The sequence below is a fragment of the Stylophora pistillata genome, chromosome 11, assembly GCF_964205215.1.
Source record: "Stylophora pistillata chromosome 11, jaStyPist1.2, whole genome shotgun sequence".
Taxonomy (NCBI): Eukaryota; Metazoa; Cnidaria; class Anthozoa; order Scleractinia; family Pocilloporidae; genus Stylophora; species Stylophora pistillata.
The window spans coordinates 7,788,805-7,807,610 of NC_142529.1; the positions used below are offsets into that span (position 1 = coordinate 7,788,805).

Below are 18,806 nucleotides of genomic sequence, written 5' to 3' on the forward strand. Positions count from 1 at the left end.
CTCTTGATTCATAAACAAATTCTCCTTGTCAGTACAATAGAAAATGTACAGAGAACAGTATGGAGAATATGCATAAATAAAAGTTGACTCTTTCACCCCAAGGAGTGAGAAACATAGTGCAGCACAGTCTCTTCGTAATGTCCAGCCAACGGCTGACGGGAACATCTACGCGTATCAACTTGCGCGAGAGTTTCTTTCCTGATATAACACCAGGCTATGCTGATTTGTTTACAAAGAAATGCCAGGCAGGTGAAAGGAAAAAATAGATATCAGATTCTGGGAGAAGCGGAGCCAAGCTTTGCGTCATATCCGAATTCTTCAATGGGGCAAATTCCCTAACTGAGGGCCAAATGAGATCATAATAGCATTCTCTATTTCCTCCTTTTTCAATGTAGGATAACGATACGATATCTCTTCATTGAGATAGGAGTTGGCAGACTTTCCAACGATGGTGCAATAAAAGGGAAAAATAAGTCATTGAGGTAAAGGATGCGCCAATTCAGAAATCTTGGCCTCTTGCTTATCTTAGAATACACGCACCACTGATTGCCCAAGTATTCGATAATCTTTAAAGCTAATAGTATAACTACAAAAATTAATCAAGTGTTCACGTCAGATCCAGGAAATGATTTAATTAATAGGGAGTAACATTGACCATTTTTAAAGGAAATCTCTGGAACACGTTCCTCTCACTAAAATTCCGAAATTTGGATTCTTCGCTTAACTCAGTGCGAGGTGCAAAACGACATTTTCAAAAAATCGTTTACGCAGTGAGGAAGGCTGCCCTCAAATTCGAGGTGGGTACTAAACACAAGTTCGGTCGGTAAGACGAAAAAAAAGAAAAACACAAAAAAGGACCTGATAGAGAAAGAAGGAAAAAATTATGGCAAAGGTTGAGGAAGATTGATCTGGATTGGCCCGAATGACTATATACAAAATGTTACTTCGACACGATAGAAAACCACAACCGAGGTGATCATAAATCAACGAGGAACAAAGATAGCCCGGCAAGAATAGTGAAGATAACGGGGTACTGCAAATTATAATCCTAGTAAAAATTTGACCTGATAGAAAAACTGCCACACTATTGCTTCAAAACCCTGAAAGAATATTTGGTAAGTTTTCTGAGGGAGAGGATTCCAACTCGACCAGAAAACAGTGGACAAGAGCAGTCACCTGGTAGAATGTCCATTACTAAATTCAAATTTATTTCATTTATCAATTTTTATGAATGTTTCTTCGGATAGGCAAACCATGTCTCTTTTCCGTCTTCGTTTGTTCATTGGGTCACTGTGATTCTATCATACATTAACTGCACTGCGTGTAAATTACATTCTTATCATGGAGTTCTTGTCACCTTCCTTTTTAACAAAACGGCGGGAAACTGAACAACAACAACAACAAAACTATCTACGTTTGAGTGAGACCATTGGAGGGTTTTCGGTTTATTTTGGAAATGGATGCTTATTGCTTCAATCAATAACTCAGCCTCGTAAAAAACAAACACGAGCATAAGATAATTGTCTATCATGATATTGCAGTTGAAATCTTAAAAACTGTACGTCCTTCATTTATGATTATCATCATTATTCCTCTTACCAATTGGCATTTTATTCGAGTATTTCAGTCCTTTTACATGATACGTGAACTTCTATTTTTGCATAGTAATCTGACAAATGATTCACGGGCTAAAGGTTAACATTTCGGTTTCCTTGGATAACTAACCCACTGAGCGAACGAGACTTAATGATACAAATACATCTGAGTAACGTCAGACAGACGGTCTCCAAAATCCAGGGGGGTTTGCTGTAAAATACATAAATGATATGTTATCTGCACATTAACAACAGACATTGTTTACAGAATACTTAAGATAGCATCATAACTGACTATAAGCAAAATCAAACCAATATTTTAAAGTTACGTTGCGATATAAGTTTGGATATTGTCAAGAAATTTCTTTTTTTTTTTTTTCATTGAAAACCGGGTTTGTCTACAGGATTCCTAAAATGTTACATGGAAATATCTTATTGTCTCACCTAAATCTTTTTCGAGTCGTTAATTGTACTCATGAAACAGAAGGCCCCGTAGCTGTAATGGTTTTACACTGGACAAAACGTCTTTTGTAAACTGACATTGCCAAGGCCGCGTGCTAATGACTTAAAACGCAGTTTTAGTTACAGCGGTGCCTGTTTGTGGGATTCATTACCTGAGAATGTCACAGAAATCAGATCAATAGGTGAATTGAAAAGCGAATTAACTGTGTATTTGGGTCATTGGATTCTCATTCGGCAATCTTGTAAAACAGTATAGTGATAGCTTTTGACCAATTTAATATTGTATATAGATAGCTATTGATTTTACTGAAGGTTGTTTACCGAATTTAATTAAAGATACCACTGCTAGTCCAGAATGGTTTTGCTAAAAGCGTGCCTTGAGGGTTTTCAATGGCCTGACCTCTATCAAATAAAATTTCGAACATTTTGTTGAATTTTTGCCAATATCCACAGTTTCATCTTAATTACATTGAATAGGATTTCCTAGAGATTTGGCGATCTTCTGAGACCGCTGAAAGATGTTGGAACTCATCAGAGCTGCGTCATAATTCGCCCACGAATACCATCCGAACTAAGCGTTGTATATAATGCCTCCCTCTTTCATAATCACACATATTGGATTCTTTCGAAAATAACCTAGTAATTGGTGATCTTCAACAGGTGGTGGACGGAAAGGACCTCGACCAAACGTTTATTGCTACAAGAAACTGCTGGTTTTTAAATGAATGTTAAGTCTGCCGTCTTTGTGGAGGTACAGTCACATAGTTTTTGTCTTTCTTTGTTTTATTACGTTTTTTGTTACGGGACAGTTCGTCCACCTTGAGTAATCTAGCCTAAAGTTTTTAAGATCATTTTGTTCAACAAGTGGAAATCTTGTTCATCCTCAGCAATCCTTGTTTGGTACTATTCCATCGCCGGGATTGACAAAAAAAAATTGTTTTTCCTTTCATTTTTAATAAATACATTTTAATTCCAGGCAGAAAGATTATAAGGAAAGAAAATATCAGTAAGAAGATATTAATTGATTTAACATAAAATTCTAAGGGCCAACTTGCAAGAAATCTATGATATCTTGGGATTGAAAGGGTACTGAGGTACAATTCTCTCTGACACCGTGACTACGTAAAAAACTAAAAATGAGTCGAAATTCCGTAACAAAGTCCTTTACGAATGAAACAGCCCCTACTGGGTAGCATGACAAAATGGTAGAGTTACATTTGCTATACCTCAGATGATTTGGGTATAGTTCATTTTCAATAATGTTTTATTTCAACTGCACCACTCAGTCTATCAATCCTCCACATTGTCGGAAACACATTTCGAATAGTTTTGGATCTGAGAAGTGTCACCTTTCTTCCTGAAAGAACATAGATATTGGAAGGGGAATTCAGTTTTGGACACTCCTAGAAGAGAAACACACATCGTTTTCAGTATTCGTGGAGTTCTGTGGCGTGAAGCGGCTGGGACTGTTGCTACGTAGTTCCGTTCATTTTCTTAACTTTTTCCTAACACTGTGTGTACAAAAAAATATAAAAGAATACTGACCAGGCAACGAAGCCTAAGGATGCCTTTATGGCTGGCTTACGTAACGGAATACCTAAGATAATCCCCATTTCAAAAACAAATCTACAATTCTTTCCAGGCAGGGCTATCTCTCATAATTTATAATTTATAACTTTTTCTAGCATACGAACATGATCTTTACATTAGGATAAGTATGTGAGAAGGAAAAAAAGAAAAAGTAGAAAGCATTTCTGAGCACGTTAAAAGAAGACCCCCTTGATAAGATGCACGTCCAACGCAGGTTTCATCAGGCTTTCTTGGAAAGTTCGCCAGTACTCATTCAAACGCCTGTGGGCAAGGAGAAGCCTTGTGAAAATGAAGTATCTTACAAAACGGAGCATCACAATGATCCGGTTTATTTAACTCGACATGTTTAATTATATGTGACGAGTTGAACTCGTGTCTGAAGCAATCAGGTACTAACTAACTTACGAAGTATCGCTAACAGATCCTGGTTTCCAATTAAAAGTGAAAATTGAATTAGAACTAAGCTGATATGTAACACTTAAAGCCAGTTGCAAAAGCAGTTGAACTAATTTTCACTGACCCCAGAGCGGTGACCTTCATCGCGCTTCAGACCTGTTTAAAGTTTTGTCGCATTTTCTCTGGGCTGTAAACTAGGTTTTTAAAAACGGTAGAATACAAAGAGATCCCTAGGCGGTAAGTGTAAATTAAAACCTCATGCTAACCCGGGAAACAAAGGATTATAAGAAAGGACAAAAAAAAATCACCAAAGTATCGTCGGTAAACGACATAATTTGCAAATGAAAATATAAAAAAAAAAAAGAAAAAAAAAAAAAAGAAAAAAGAAGAAAAGTGCATCTCATGCAAAAGACACACCTCCTGACCCTAAATACCTGGATTATGCTCTCACCGACTGAAACCAGCCAAGGTAATCTTTTAGTCCAAAAATAGTCTGTTATTCCTTTGAAGGAAAAGGCCGACAGACAAAATTAGGTTAATACAGACAAATTGCCCAATATTTAATTAGCGGAAAAATGGAATCTTGACCAGCTTTGACATTCTTAAAAAAAGGAAAGAAAAACAGTTAGTACCACAGTCGCACGACGACGGATACATTCTCAACAGAGTACGAAACGTTTTTTAATTTCATTGAGAACCTGGTTAACGACGTCCTTCGAAAAATCTTTTTACGATGTCCTTCCTTGGTTAAATTCCTGCTATCTTTCCAGACCTTTTACAGATCTCTTTGAGTTAATTAAGAACTTGTTACAAATTGAGAAACCCCTTTCTTTACTGCTTAGAAGTATTTGCTTCTTAATTCCCTAATCGCCGGATTTCATATATTAAATCTCTCTTATTCTACCGAGATGGCGCGCCTTAGGCTGGTCCAATTGACATCTAACTCAGATGAAACGTCGGAACCTAACCCTAATTAAGCCAAACCCATAATCGTCTTACATGCATCAGGAACAAAATGATCTTGATAGTCTGCAATTCTCGTCCAAAACAAGAAAAAAACAACAACAAAGAAAGGCACTCTCGTAGACTTAGTGGCGGTGTTTATGTTGCAAGCGGAGAAAATAAATGTTTGTGCTAGAGCCTAATCTCAAGAAATTTCCTTGCGTCGAGTAAATAAATGTTTATGCGAATAAATAAATGCGGAGAAAATAAATGTTTGTGCTAGAGCCTAATCTCAAGAAATTTCCTTGCATCGAGTATGTTTGAAACTTTTTATTTACAGTCGATATCAGCTCAGTGTACGTTTTGTCTTGAATATCACGATAACGCCCCTCTAAAACGTTCAGAGGAAAATGAACTTTCCGAGGAACTGAAGAAAACGACAAATATGTAATAATACTCATGCGTATGTCACGTGAGTTTAGTCACGTTCACACGAAAGCAAACGCCATCACTGCTACTGAGGAAGAGAGGGGCTGGATGATAGTCAACTTTCTTGTAAGCGACCACCCACGGTGTAAGTAAGCTAAGAGTAGTCACCTAAAGAAAGTGGTCGCTTAGAAAAATATCGATACATAAGGCCAAAAAATGATTGGATCCACCATTCATTCCTACTTCACAAGTTGAAGCAGATGAAAAATTCGTCTTTGGAAAACATATCCAAATCACTCAGTATTCAGTTCTTGAATTCACGACATGCACCTTTGCGATTGAAAATGTGTTCCTTGATAAACATATGTTCGGAAACCTATACTTCTAATCCTGATTTCCTCTTTTTAAACAATTCTATTTGACGTTCGAGTAACACGTGGATTTCCTAACTTTTTATTGCTTCTCAAAAACCCATCAAAGCTAAGGAATTTATCAAATTTTTGGCTTCGAAATTAATCGTGGTCGCCTAAGAAGTTCGAGCATACACAAAGGATGTTTTAAAAAAGAATTCAAGTGAATTTAAGTGGTTGTTTCCTTGTTTATAATGTGTTCCCAAATATCCCCTTTTGACTAATGGTTTGAACACATTATAGGGCCAAATAAAGTGGACACCACACTGTATTGTTGTCTTCGTTGCATTCTTAAAAGTGTTTTGTAACTTGCAAAGTTACGGCCGTGAAGAAGCGAAGAATGATTGGATCCGTTCCTCAGTTAAACGCAACACTTTAAAACCAACCGAGATAAACTTTGCAAAAACCCAGCCGACCCTCAAGTTAGCCTCAATTTAAATCCTTTCTTGCTTTTACGATTACACACATCGATGCCCCTTCATGGTTTATTCAAGCTTCGTTCCGTTCCTCTACCCTTCGTTTAAAACTTTGTTGTGATAAAATGGAAAGATATCTTCCTATCTTAGTTTACTCTGTGACTAGTAAGTAAGGGCTGAAATTCTACACAATAACGCAATCTGATCACTTTTTCTACTACAAATACACTTTCTCTGGTGTTGACTAAACGCACTAAGTTAGAACATTTATTATCTCAACGGCTTACACTGATATTAAATTCCTAGACAGACTTAAGGCAGTTAAGACGATTGGTTACCCGAAAGCATTATGTAAAACGTTGTTTTGGCTGGGCAGTAGTGTCAAACGGGTCTTTTAAAATTAAACTGTTTATCTTTATCGAACTAATTATAACACATCTTAGAAGTAAGACTTAGTTTTCGTTTTTCAAAACAAACAAACAAATAATGATAATAAAATAGGTATAATACCTCATTCTTCTTAGAAATACAGGACATTTAAAGCAGATACTGGCTATTTTTTGTTACTTTTCAACGTTTTTCTAATGGTTCTCTACGTTTTGTAATGACCGAGAATGTATTGAGCTCTGCGCTTTTCTAATGAGGCTGTAAATTCCACCCTTTTTGTCCACTCGGCTCTCGACACGGAAAGGAGGCATTTCAAGAATGGTAGCCGTGTCGCCAAGTCGCCGCATACTTTCAATACAGATACAATGTCGAAAAAGTAAGGAAGGGTTATGTCGCCAACATTCTTTTAAGCGCGCTCATTTGCAAAGTTGCTGTAAATCTTTTCGTCTACTCTTCTGGCCGTTAATTTGTTTTTTCTTGCACAGTAACTTATTTGGCATTATGCTCCTCGTACTGCAAAAAAAACATCGAATGACATTCACTTGAAATTCAGTTTGAAATAAATATGAAGTTCCGATTACTCTCTTTTACTATTGGAAAAAAAAAACAAAACAAAAAAACCTCCGAGATTCTAGCATCTACAGACTTAAAGAATAGTTCTTCTGTGCGAAAACTTCAAGTGTCCTGCTCGATACGACTTTATTAATCTAGCTTCGAATGAGAATTATTACGAGGATGGTTAATGATGAAAAAGATGGCAAAACGAGGGTTGCAAATGAGTGCAAAGTATTAGTTCGGTAGAATCTGAGAACAACTAAAGAGACAATAATAAACTAAGAGGGAACAAATATAAGAGAGGATGAAGAAATTTGAAGCGGATTCTTCGTGAAAACCTTTACAAATGACGGCTTACGTTTCTAAGATGCACGAACTTAGCCGTAGATCCTTTGATTTTTCGAGACTTCAGGAGTTTTTGTAAGCGCTGAAACGAAAACTCTCCTTGAGAAAGGAGATTTAGCGAGGCCTTACAACCTTTCATGAAGTTCAACCAGTTATTTTCTCGTGAAACACTCATTACAAATCCGTTTTTTCTGAGAGAATGTCCAGTGAAACGATCATTCGTTCGACGCTCGCGTGTGTGTTTATTGTTGCCACAACACACCTTTCCTCATTTCTTTACAACAGCCACCTCCCTCGAATGTACCATTCCTAAAAACAAGCATAGACTTCCTGTCTCCGTCCACGACACTCACAAGTGCTTCACGTAAGTGATCCTTGACTTGAGAGAATTCATTCAGTTCCCGCGCCCTCACTTATACCGTGACGTTTCTGTCTCGCCGATTGTAGCGAGCCTTGAGGCAGTTGGATCGTCTGTATAAGTAACTCATGACAAACATACCGAATCAAAACGGTTTTCTATTATGGATGTGTTTAGTCAATTTTAATTTAAACGAACCAAAAAATCGGCTTAACCATTGAACAAAAGCCTAACTTAATTTTTTCCTAGCTTGGAGTCATTTGATGATCCCAAGTTAGTCGTGGTAAATATTTCACTTATCTTTCGTTTGCACTTAGAAAAACCATCCACAATTTACAAATAGCAATAGCTATACGCGGAACCTGGTATTGTAAGCCTATATATCGGAAGTGTGGGTGAAACATCAGACATAGTTAAGAGTAAAGGTTTGTCTAAGGTTTATTGTTCATTTAAGTGAAGCCCAAGACAATACTTTTGAAGAGGAACACCCTGTGGTCCAGTTTTTTTAATCGTACATGAGGTGAAGATTTTCTTCAAGCAAAATGATCCCTCTGTTCATATATAGTTGGCGGTGTTAAGGCTAAAACAAAGATAAATATGAGAAAATCCAAGAATGGGCGAAAGGGCGTCTGTGTTAAATTGGCAACAACACCGACAACTTGGATAGTTTTACATGCAATATAAACAATGCATGATTGCAAAAGTCAATCGGCAAACCTCCTAAAATTCAACATACCGGGCCCTATACTCTGAAGGAAATGAGTTTTGCAAGGTGTTTCATGGTGCGTTGCAATGTTCGCATGGTAATCAACACTGTTTTGAAATGCGCAAAGACAACTGAAATTAGATTTTTTTTAAGCACGAGTCGCTACCCAGTTACGCGTATCTATTTACACAATTACTCCATTTTTGATACGTAGTTAGCAGAAGTTGCCAGCAATGCTTTTAGATGTTGTCAACCAATGATATATTATTCGAGAAAAAGAAAACTTCTTTGAGAAATTAGAAAGGTCTTTTTGGTAGACAGAAACCCCTAAGAAAGAGCTCTGAAGGACTTAAAACTGATGAAATCGATTTTTTTTTTTCTGCTCCACTGCAGACCCCGAAATAAACTTAGGTTGATTGAATTTGTATTTTTGCTAGCGTACAATTTGTGTTGTGCTTTCAAGAAACCGATGGAAAATCAAATCAAATTAAGTTGGGAAGCTAATTCTTTAATTTGGATTCTGAAATAGCTTTAGAGATCTCAGTAATTTCTTTACGCCTTACTAAAGATCATGACAAGAATTCAATTTGCGTTGACTGCGTGCGACTATTTAGATATGATCATGAAGGAGGCCAATATGATACTACAGATTCCGTAGTAATTTCCAGCAGTTACTCAATTTAAATGGAATGCTCTACACTTCAGTTCACTTATCACGAATGGTGGTCAAATCTGAACTTTCTGCGGCATAAGATCAGCAAACGAAGCTTAGCCCGGGAAATATTTTCATTCAACGCTGGCTGCACCCAAAGTACAAAGCTGCGCACAACGACAAGAAGACGGAGAAGTAATTAAGAGAACTAAATTTGCCCACACAACTATCTTTAAGCATATTTCGGCTACTGGACTAGTATTGCTGTCATACTTCCTCAAACACCGCTTGAAAACAGACGTCATACTTAAAATAACTTACGTCAGTAGCTAGCCAAGTGGTTTGGAGGTATATCAATGAAGCATAGAAATAAAATAATAGTCAAACACGACAGGAAGAAAAAAGAAACATTAAAGCTTTAAGAGTGGTATAAAAAGCTCACCTTCAATGAGATGTGTATATCATTTTATTAAAAACTAGATCATTGGATAATGTAATTCAAGACTTTTTATTGGCTGAGCCATTACGGTATATTAGCCAATATACCATAATCTACAAATATGGCAAGCGTACGTGTCAGCTTAAAATTAAAAGGGAGCTAAAAATTTAAGAAAATTTAATAAAATTGAATAATTTAATTCAACGTTTTTAATAAAACAATTATTCCACTCGCGCTTGTTGGATATGAGATGATTATAGCCAACTCGGCGCTACGCGCCTTGTTGGCTATCTATCATCTCATATCCAACGCGTGCTCGTGGAATAATTAGGGACTTTAAGCAAACCACGACGGCTACGGCAACGAGAACGTGGAAAAACAACAGATCTAATTGGCAGAACAATAGCCCAGCACGTGCGTTTTAAAACTTTGTACATTTCTTAGCCGTCCTCTGCGAAACAACAACGTGAAATCACCAAAATTTGCGTCGTCTGCGAAGCGAGACCGCGGCGGCAAATTATTTTCATTTCCATTTGTAACTCAACGCTACTCTTATGCGTTATGTTGAGTTTGAGATCCGGCGCCCTAAGAGACGGTAAACACATGCAGCCATTTTCGAAATTCTAACTAAAAGTAGAAACTAATTTTTTAATCGACGTCTTCCGTGGCGTTGCCGTCCTGACTGCTTTAAGTCCCTATTGTTAAATATCCGTACGGTAAACCGAAATTCAAATCCCTCTCCCGATGGGAGAGGGATTTGATGGGAGCCCTTCTTCAGACATTATTACTATTACTGGGCTCAAGAATGTCTTTCTTTATACCAGGGTTTTTATGAGACATGAGTATTTCCCATACTCTTCCTAAAAAAACAAAATACGATACCGTTTGTGACGTCAATTTTTTTATACCCGAGTCTTTCAATTTGTAACATAAGAGTATGTTATATCGTTCTATGCATATCACTACTGCGACAGCATTGAGTTGAATGATGCCCCAAGCTTTACCCCTGGGGTCCTCGTTACAGGAGGACATGTTACGTGCATCTAAGTTTACGCCCCCCACGATTACAAGCACTGGAAGGGAATCTTTGCCTGATTTTATCCAGGCTTTGCTCGTAACCTTTGACTTGTAAAAAACTACCAGAAAATCAACTCATATTGATCGTAACCAACGTTTAATTTTTCCGACCACAAAAGAGCAAAAAAAAAAAAAAAACAATAACCACAAGTTTTCCTAGGTCAAGTTCGTGGGAAAAAAGGAAATGAGAAATTTATCCGCAATTTACTGAAACAAATAGTCGAAGCGTTTTCAATTAAGTATTTTTTTCTTTCCTGCAGCTTAGACTTTCATTTACACATTCAGTTATGGTGGCTCAAAATCACTAAGATGAATCCATCATTTGGAAATTTTATTTAACCATAATCGAACGCATTTTTAAAGGAAAAAAAACAATTCTAGTGTAATATTATAAAAATTTTGCTACAAATCTGTTGCAGACGGGCTGGTATTCGATTCAAGATTGCGGCCTTTTTTAACTCGAGCGTGTATAATTTCTCGGTATTACCTTTCGGCGCCCATGCCTCAAATCTGGAAACAAATTATTTCTAATTTGCTTGTAATTCGTTTTAACGCCTAGTACTTTACCCTTTTTTTTTTTAAGCAATTACAGTTATTTGTAGCGGGTATTATAGAGCCTAAATAAAAACAACATCAACTTGAAACAACAGTTCCGAGAGAAGTAAGTTCACGGCCCCATTTCCGTCACCTTCTCTGGCTGTTCTAACACTTTTTTTGAGCGACTAATGTTTTGTCCTCTGGCGCCACAACGGAGCTAATATATCATAACAGTAATTTCGAGTTAATTGAAGGTTTTCTTCTTTGTCAGACCATCTTAACTTAATAGCAAAATAGCTTCAAAAGGATGATTGAAACCCGAACACGAATTGTTAGCTAAGGAGAACTAAGTAAACGTTTCTAAAACTTTTTGAAAAGAGACAAAGATTTTTTGCGTTTCAATTTACCGAAGGCGGCTCAATACACAATTGACAATTCAAAAAATCTATTCATTGCCGCGTTTGTGGCGCCAACAGTCTTAAGCTTCGCTGGAACGAATCGATATTCTAGGTCAATAAATCACGCTTTCTCGCTTGGAGCCGACTGCTAACTAAAACAGGTTTCGTAAACAAAGCAAAGGTGACTTAATTGTCTAATTTGGACAGTGGTTTTTGTCGGCAGGAACATTCGTGGAGACAATATACATCACGGGTGAGCGAGAACAGTTTATATTCAAACAAGTGCTCTTCTTCGACACTTGTCTCAGAAATTTCAGAGCTTGTTTTCTTCCCGCAAAAGCATCGTCAGTCCCACTAACGCGGTAAGCAGAGAGCGATTTCAAGTAACTCTTAATTCTTCTCTTTAGAAGGAAATTCGAAGTTTTCCATTATAACCAGACAGGATAACACTTCAGTTTAATATACCATTGCTTCAAATGATGATCTCAAGAACTCGCAATTTCTATTTTTCAGATAAACGTCAAGAAGAAAAGTCATCGTTTAAGAGTCGATTCAGAAAGGTAATTGACGAACTCACGAGCCCCTTTTTCATAAAAACGGCACGTTACAACTTACTACTAGAAGTTACTGGTTCCTTCCGCTCTTCTCGCAAACCACGAGTGTTTAAAACGTGGACCAAACAAACCAAACCTATCATAAACAAATAACATTTTAATAGCTACAGTAGCAGAGGTGTGTTGCTGCCCAAGAGCATACTTGTCAAATGCGAAGTCTCGGCTTTATTTCCTGTTGTTAAACAGTTTCTCTCCTTGTTGAGGGTGAATGGGTATATAGCAGAGTGGGTAGATAATTTGCTTATGGAGTTTTGTCATGAATTAAAACCAAAGACATATTCTTTAGATTATAATTATGTATTTCAAGTGATGATAGAAAGTACACCAATATCACACGAAATCACGAACGTTCTATTGGTAGATACTCTCGTAACAATACAAGTTAAATATAACATGAATTTGGTTGTGCTTCAAAAGTGATCAACGTCTTCCTTTTTTTCTTTTTGTCATCAGATGGGTGTCAAAAGAATTGTCAACTTTAATTATTTCTGTTTGGTGACCCTCTTAATTTTGACGGACCTGTCGACGCTGTTTTCATCTCCAATTCCGTTTATGGAAGAACTCTTAAATCGCAAAACAAGCGCACTTCCTAAACAAGACAAAGGAGAACTTCCCTCTAGAGATCCAACCAGCTTGCTAGGAAGTCAAATCCTCCCGCAGAAAACAGTTTACGAGACCCCGACGCGTGATACGACGAAAAACTCGTCAGCTGTTCACACTAACTTTTTCAACTTTAAGCCCAAGAAACTGCATAGGAATGCCGACATGTCTACGGAAAGAAAACGTGCACAATCGGGGCTCATGCAGTTGAGATTTTCCCGTCCATCTTCCCCAAGTGACCTCAATTCAAAATCTGCAATCAAACCACAAGCGAGAGGTGGTCTTCCTAATAAGCAGAGAGAGCCATGGGAATATCTCCCAATCAGGCCAGAGAAAGAAACTGAGGAGGAAAGCGGAAATATTCCGAAAATAAACGTCAAATTTGGAGGCAGCGGGACCACAGAAGACTCGGTTGCAAAAGGGCTAGCGACTAAGAGGAAAGCGATGTCATACAGCCACAAAGTACCTTTATCTACTGGAGGGCCCCAAGTTAACCTAGGCAGGTTGAACCTCAAAAGCGATTGGTGCGTTACACATCCCTTCAACGAAACTGTGCATCATCGCGGTTGCCAGAGTGCACAAATCAACAACAGCATGTGTTACGGACAATGCAATTCGTTTTTCATCCCAAAGAAGTTTGTTTCCTGTTCCTATTGTGCGCCCTTTAAACAAGAGACAATCAACGTGCGACTGGAATGCCCTGGACAAAATCCTTCCTTTGTGATAAAGAAAGTGAAAGTTGTTAAGGAGTGTGCCTGCCATGACTGCGGATTGTCCAAGCTGTAAAAACTGATGGTCTACATGAAAAATCGTTTCAACGACTGAGGAGAACACTTCATAACAGCTTTCCAGCCAGTTGACCGTTGTCTACGATCTTACTTAAAGAAGATTGGAGAAGGAAAGATTTCCCGACAGTAATACGCCATAAGAAAACATCCGCTAAGCCGACGGAGCGCAGTGCTCCAAGGAAAATAAGTTAATTTTAAAAACGTTTCACCAGTGTAAAATAGTATTCGTTACATTATCGACGTATACAGGATTTGATAGCAAAAAAAGAACAGTGATAAATATTTACGGAAGGCAGAGGCTGCCATATTTAAACAGTGAGATTAGAGTCAAGCAAAACTTGATTTGTATCTATATATGAACGACATGATTCGTAGTTTTGAAAAAACAACTAATTTACGTGTACAAAAATTGTTTTAAATATATTAATCAGTTTGGAGTAGAGATAACATAGTCAGAGTAATATTGACACCACTCTTAGTAAGTGATGTCAGAACTTGTGGCATACAACGAGAATCGGATATTATTGTTGCATATTTTGAACATAAAACTGTGGATGTCGTTCAGGAAAAAAACTGTGGTGTAATCTGAGCATAAACCTTTCCAGTAAGAGCGCAAACACGAAAGTGTAAGAGTGCTTAAATGCTTGAGAAATATTGAGATTGGAGAACCGTATAATCATATTAAATTACAGCGTCGGAAACTTAATTGTCTGGCACCATGTTTTCAGCAGGTTAGGCTCTTTGTGGGCAAACAATCGACGAAACAACAGTGTAATTACATGATAAATGATTTTTGAAGAATAAAGCGAAACAATAGATGAAAGGGATAATGACATTGAATAATTTTAAACGCATTCTTCTTTCTTTTTAACCCCCCTTCGTGTCCTGTGGTCGGAAGAGGATTTTAGGCTTACATGGTTACAAAAGCGCTCATTTTCTAATTCCTCAAATCCTTTGGGTGATGTAAATAACGTCAAATCTAATTCGAAAATCTTAGAATCGTCTTAGGTGACACTACTTTGAGCCCGAATATTGCTGAAGAATCCCTTTCGAAATTGTTGATCAACTTGACTTGCGTGGCGTCAAGTATACTGGAAGCATATGAACTAAATCTACAAAAACTATATCAGAGCTATACGACCAAGCATCCGCAACTCAACCAATTTAAGTCTAAAAAGTTGAGCCCTATTGTGAAGGAAAACCAAAAGAAGCTGCATTTTTTATCTTTTGTCCTAGCCAGTGTAAAATAGTTATAAGGTTCCAGGCAGTCTCAACGCCATCTTTCCGCCATTATTACAGGAAAGCCCTCTTTTGAAAGCAATGAGGTCGATATCACCTTATTAGCACACTTGTGGCGCCGTCCTGTACCACTTTTGTATAAGCTTTGAATTATCACTTTATCAGGCACGCGAATGCCGGATTGTTAACAAACCAGCCAACACGACAACCAGTATGGAGTCATAAATCAAAAGCCGCACGGAATGAAAAATAGCTCATCATTACACTGCGTATTTAATGCCATACAAGTTCTGCTGCTTTTTCAAAGAACGCGGACTCATTTTTCAAGCTTCGCGCCTCGCTAGGAAGCACATCTTGTCGGTAAAATGGTCCAAGAGTTTTCTCATCTGAAATGGCGATGCGGCGCCTTTCAGGTAAACAAAATATAGTTTATTAACTCCGCCTTTTTTACTTTCTCTTAATTACCAATACTTTTAAGGTCAGGGCACACTCTTTGACGACGCATGAACAAGTTGCAACGACTATTCGCCTCAGGTGACATCCCAGGAGACTGTTTTGCGAAACATTTTTGCATATGCCAGAATTTTTTCCCCGAAATGAAAGAAGTCGAACAAATGTAAACTGGTTTAAATTGAAGCGTGTTAAAGCACAGATAAAATGGCTCGCGGCGACTTGTTTTGGAAGTAGCACATTCGAAGCCGTCAGTACATAGCGCATGTTACATGTTAACCCTTTAAATGCAAAGATTTGATTGTTAATTCTTCTCTCCACGTGCCACACTTTTCTTTTTAAATAAGAGAATTTGGTGTTTAGATCAAGATATTAACTTTTACATGATAAGTTTAAGCATTTTCATTATCTGTTTGTTGGTTGATGTTTACAGATTACAGGAAGAAGTTAAATATTTTAAATCACTTCTAGGTATGTGCAACTTGCCCCCAAGTGTCTTCTTGCCTTTGCTTTGCTTGCCTTTCATAAGAACATCTTTCCATCCATTAGAGAATATGCGCAACAGCTGAAACATAATTTAGAAATTGAAAAACAAATATCCATCGTGCTTGTTTCACAGAATAAGTTTCAACAGAAGTGGTACAAAATACTTCATGCATTGTAACTGCTATATAGTTTGCGGGCAGGCTCCAAATGTGAGCCTGCTAGCGGGCTATATCGACCTATAAAGGGGGTAAGTTTCTAAAGAAACTATGGTGCTGCATCGGTGGGGGTAACAAGATAATTTGGTTATATCAACTAAGTTGAAATTGTGAATTGGCCACCGTATAGAGTTAAAAAGCTGATCTTTCGAGCGTTAGCCCTTCGTCAGAGCGAATGACGAAGGGCTAACGCTCGAAACGTCAGCTTTTTAACTCTTTAGCTTTACGGTGGCCAATTTACAATTTCAACTTAGTTGATATAACCAATATATCGACCTATATCCCATTCTCCTTCTCATGGAAATCACGTTTGTTAAACGCTGTACTTTTGGGTTCCTTTCAAGCTTACTTTTCACCATCCCACTCACATTTTAGTCTTTTTGTCTTTCGTAACGGTTCGGCCCCCTCGTACAATCCTGCAAAAAACCATAGTGAAAGCTGACCGGAGTGTTGTAATGAAGCTGGACGTGTTGGCGTGAGACGGTGAAAGAAATTTTAAAACTGGTAGTGCAATCCTTTTATCTGAATTTTAAAGAATTCCAAGCTATTTTAAGCGGTAATAAGAGGTAAGAGAGGCGGTATATTTTACCAGTTACTGCCTTAAAAGGAGAACACTGGAAACAGGTTAAGTTTTAGACTTTCAACTCAACATATCGTTTTATGATGTTCGCTTTTTCAAAGGCACAGAAGAATAAAAAATTCTCCGAACCCCCCCCCCCCCCCCCCAGGTGATAAATAATGACTGGTCTTTAAGTAACTTTCGAAGATTGATACGCACGCGATACCGCAACTTCAAGAGACAGATTACAGAGCTCGACACTAACGGTAGCCAACTAGCCACAGACTAGTAGAAATTCAGTTTTGGTTAGTGGTTTTCGATTGCCACTAACCAGTTTGGCTAGTAAACAAACTGAAGTTGTCGTAACATCTAAGATGTCACCAGCCACTTGGCTAGTAAGTTGTAAAAGTTGGGTGTCGAGCCCTGTACGACGAATAAGAAGACTACACAAATCGGGCCTGAGGAAATGGCCGTTTTGATATTACACGGAGTGTGTCTGTAATGAGTACCGAGACACAGCCTTCAAGGAGCTGGAGTAATAAGACTAGATTGATTGAATTGGCCGAGTGCGATCTCGCGCTGGCAGTGTAAACTTAGCAAATATTTTTCAAATAAATGTGCCTACACAATCACTGACATTTGGCAGCAGCCTAGAATATTTTTGATATTAATGCAAATCCCTAAAAATCTTCAAATAGAGAAAGCATTGAGCGAGTTCCCTTCCTCTTGAGAGGGTTTTAATGTGTGATGGCTTTTACGGCTAACGGTTCATATCTTTCCGATGAGATCACCAGAAATTTTTTACGGTTGATTTGTTTTGATTGGCAGTTAAAATTTGTTAATTTTACGCCTATCGGTTAAATTTTTCAGGCCTTTCTACGGCGAACGGTTGACCCAATTGTGACGCTCTTCTGATGAAGGAGTTTCCCTAAAAACACCCTCTTGAAAATTTTGGAGCTTAATGTCTTTTTTTTTTTTTTTTTTAGTTTCCTTTCACCATTGGCTTACTATGGCGAGATTAGCAATGACTGTTCAAAGTTCTGAGTATTGTGAAGAAGTTAACGGTCGGATTTACACAAGGATACTGACCCTTTCTAACCCACGACCTCAATATAATCTCGAGAGTCAAAGGGTCAATTACCGGAGAAAACTTAGAAAGTTTCAAGTATGCTGATACATTAAAGGAATCAAGCCGCCATGTCTTTATTAGCCCTTTCACTACCAAGATCTCATTGGCAAATCTCCTTTCAGTCTGCTTTGCAATTCTTATGATGTTACTTTGGAGAAGTTAGTATTGCATCCACTAATAATCCCTAATTGATACTTTTCTAGATTCTCATTACTTGTCTGCTTGATATATGTATTGATATTGTAAGGAGAAATTCTGTCTTGGTCACTCAAAGGAGTTAAAGGATCAGTCGTTTCGAGACCTTCCAAAACTGCCCTCGGCTTTAAGAAAACAACAAAAATATAACCTCTGTGATAGAAGAAAACTAAATAGAGGCGTATATAAACAGTGACGGAGATAGGATGGCCAGGAATGGGAAAGATCAAGTGGTTACAAATGACCAAATTTTCGACTTCACTTCTACAAATGCTGAAAACGATTTATACAGCTTCATCCAAAAACTAGAGTCTCAAGTGAAAAAAAGCCGTATTTCCAAAACGTAACGAGAGCTTTTTAGTCCGATGATTTATAGATCGAATGAATAAAGGCAGGAGTCCATTAATGGGCTCCTGATAAAGGGGTAAGTTTCTAAAGAAAATGTGGTGCTGTATCGGTGACGCGTTTCCAGCGTTAGTACTTCGAGCGTTGTGAGGAGGTCAACTGTCAACTTCGTCGCTCTGACAAAGGGTCAAAGCTCCTTAGAAACTTTTTGCGGTGCGCGGGCCAATTTACTTTATCAACTCAGTCGATATAACAAAATTTCCATTATTATATTCAGAGATCACCCTGATTTGTTAAAGGAAATACATAACTAACGTCTATTTGTAAGAATGGCTCAAAAAATTGAATTTCATCTTCCTTCAAACGTAACCAGGAATAAAACCTGCGCCATTTCTTCCATTAATGTCTCGATGATGTACACAGGAATCTGTCTTGTTAATTAAATCACCGAAAGCATTTGTTTTCAGCCAAGGAACCACAGTTAACTTATGA

At 37.9% G+C, this 18,806-nt stretch overlaps 1 protein-coding gene and 2 long non-coding RNA genes across 5 annotated transcripts; 1 reads left to right on the forward strand and 2 right to left on the reverse strand.

Annotated features, from left to right (window-relative positions):
• The first annotated feature begins 435 nt into the window (after nucleotides 1-435).
• On the forward strand, nucleotides 436-14,519 carry LOC111334165 (uncharacterized). Of its 3 annotated transcripts, XM_088737774.1 has the most exons (4): nucleotides 436-482; nucleotides 2,718-2,808; nucleotides 12,208-12,254; nucleotides 12,762-14,519. In XM_088737774.1, exon 4 carries the CDS (start codon nucleotides 12,762-12,764, stop codon nucleotides 13,692-13,694), a length of 933 nt encoding a protein of 310 aa, XP_088593900.1. In that variant the 5' UTR covers nucleotides 436-482; nucleotides 2,718-2,808; nucleotides 12,208-12,254; the 3' UTR covers nucleotides 13,695-14,519. The 3 variants fall into 3 exon arrangements, with proteins under 3 accessions (XP_088593900.1, XP_022795595.2, XP_022795596.2); XM_022939860.2 differs by lacking the exons at nucleotides 436-482; nucleotides 2,718-2,808 and adding an exon at nucleotides 10,914-12,056; XM_022939861.2 differs by lacking the exons at nucleotides 436-482; nucleotides 2,718-2,808 and adding an exon at nucleotides 10,914-11,947.
• LOC111334167 (uncharacterized) lies at nucleotides 1,239-4,844 on the reverse strand. The gene is made up of 3 exons (XR_002695218.2): nucleotides 4,478-4,844; nucleotides 2,040-3,908; nucleotides 1,239-1,806 (listed from the first exon to the last, which is right to left on the reverse strand). It is a non-coding gene; the product is annotated as an uncharacterized LOC111334167 (long non-coding RNA).
• Nucleotides 13,215-18,437, reverse strand: LOC148719858 (uncharacterized). Its single transcript, XR_015992973.1, has 2 exons — nucleotides 16,455-18,437; nucleotides 13,215-15,950 (listed from the first exon to the last, which is right to left on the reverse strand). It is a non-coding gene; the product is annotated as an uncharacterized LOC148719858 (long non-coding RNA).
• Nucleotides 18,438-18,806: the final 369 nt, after the last annotated feature.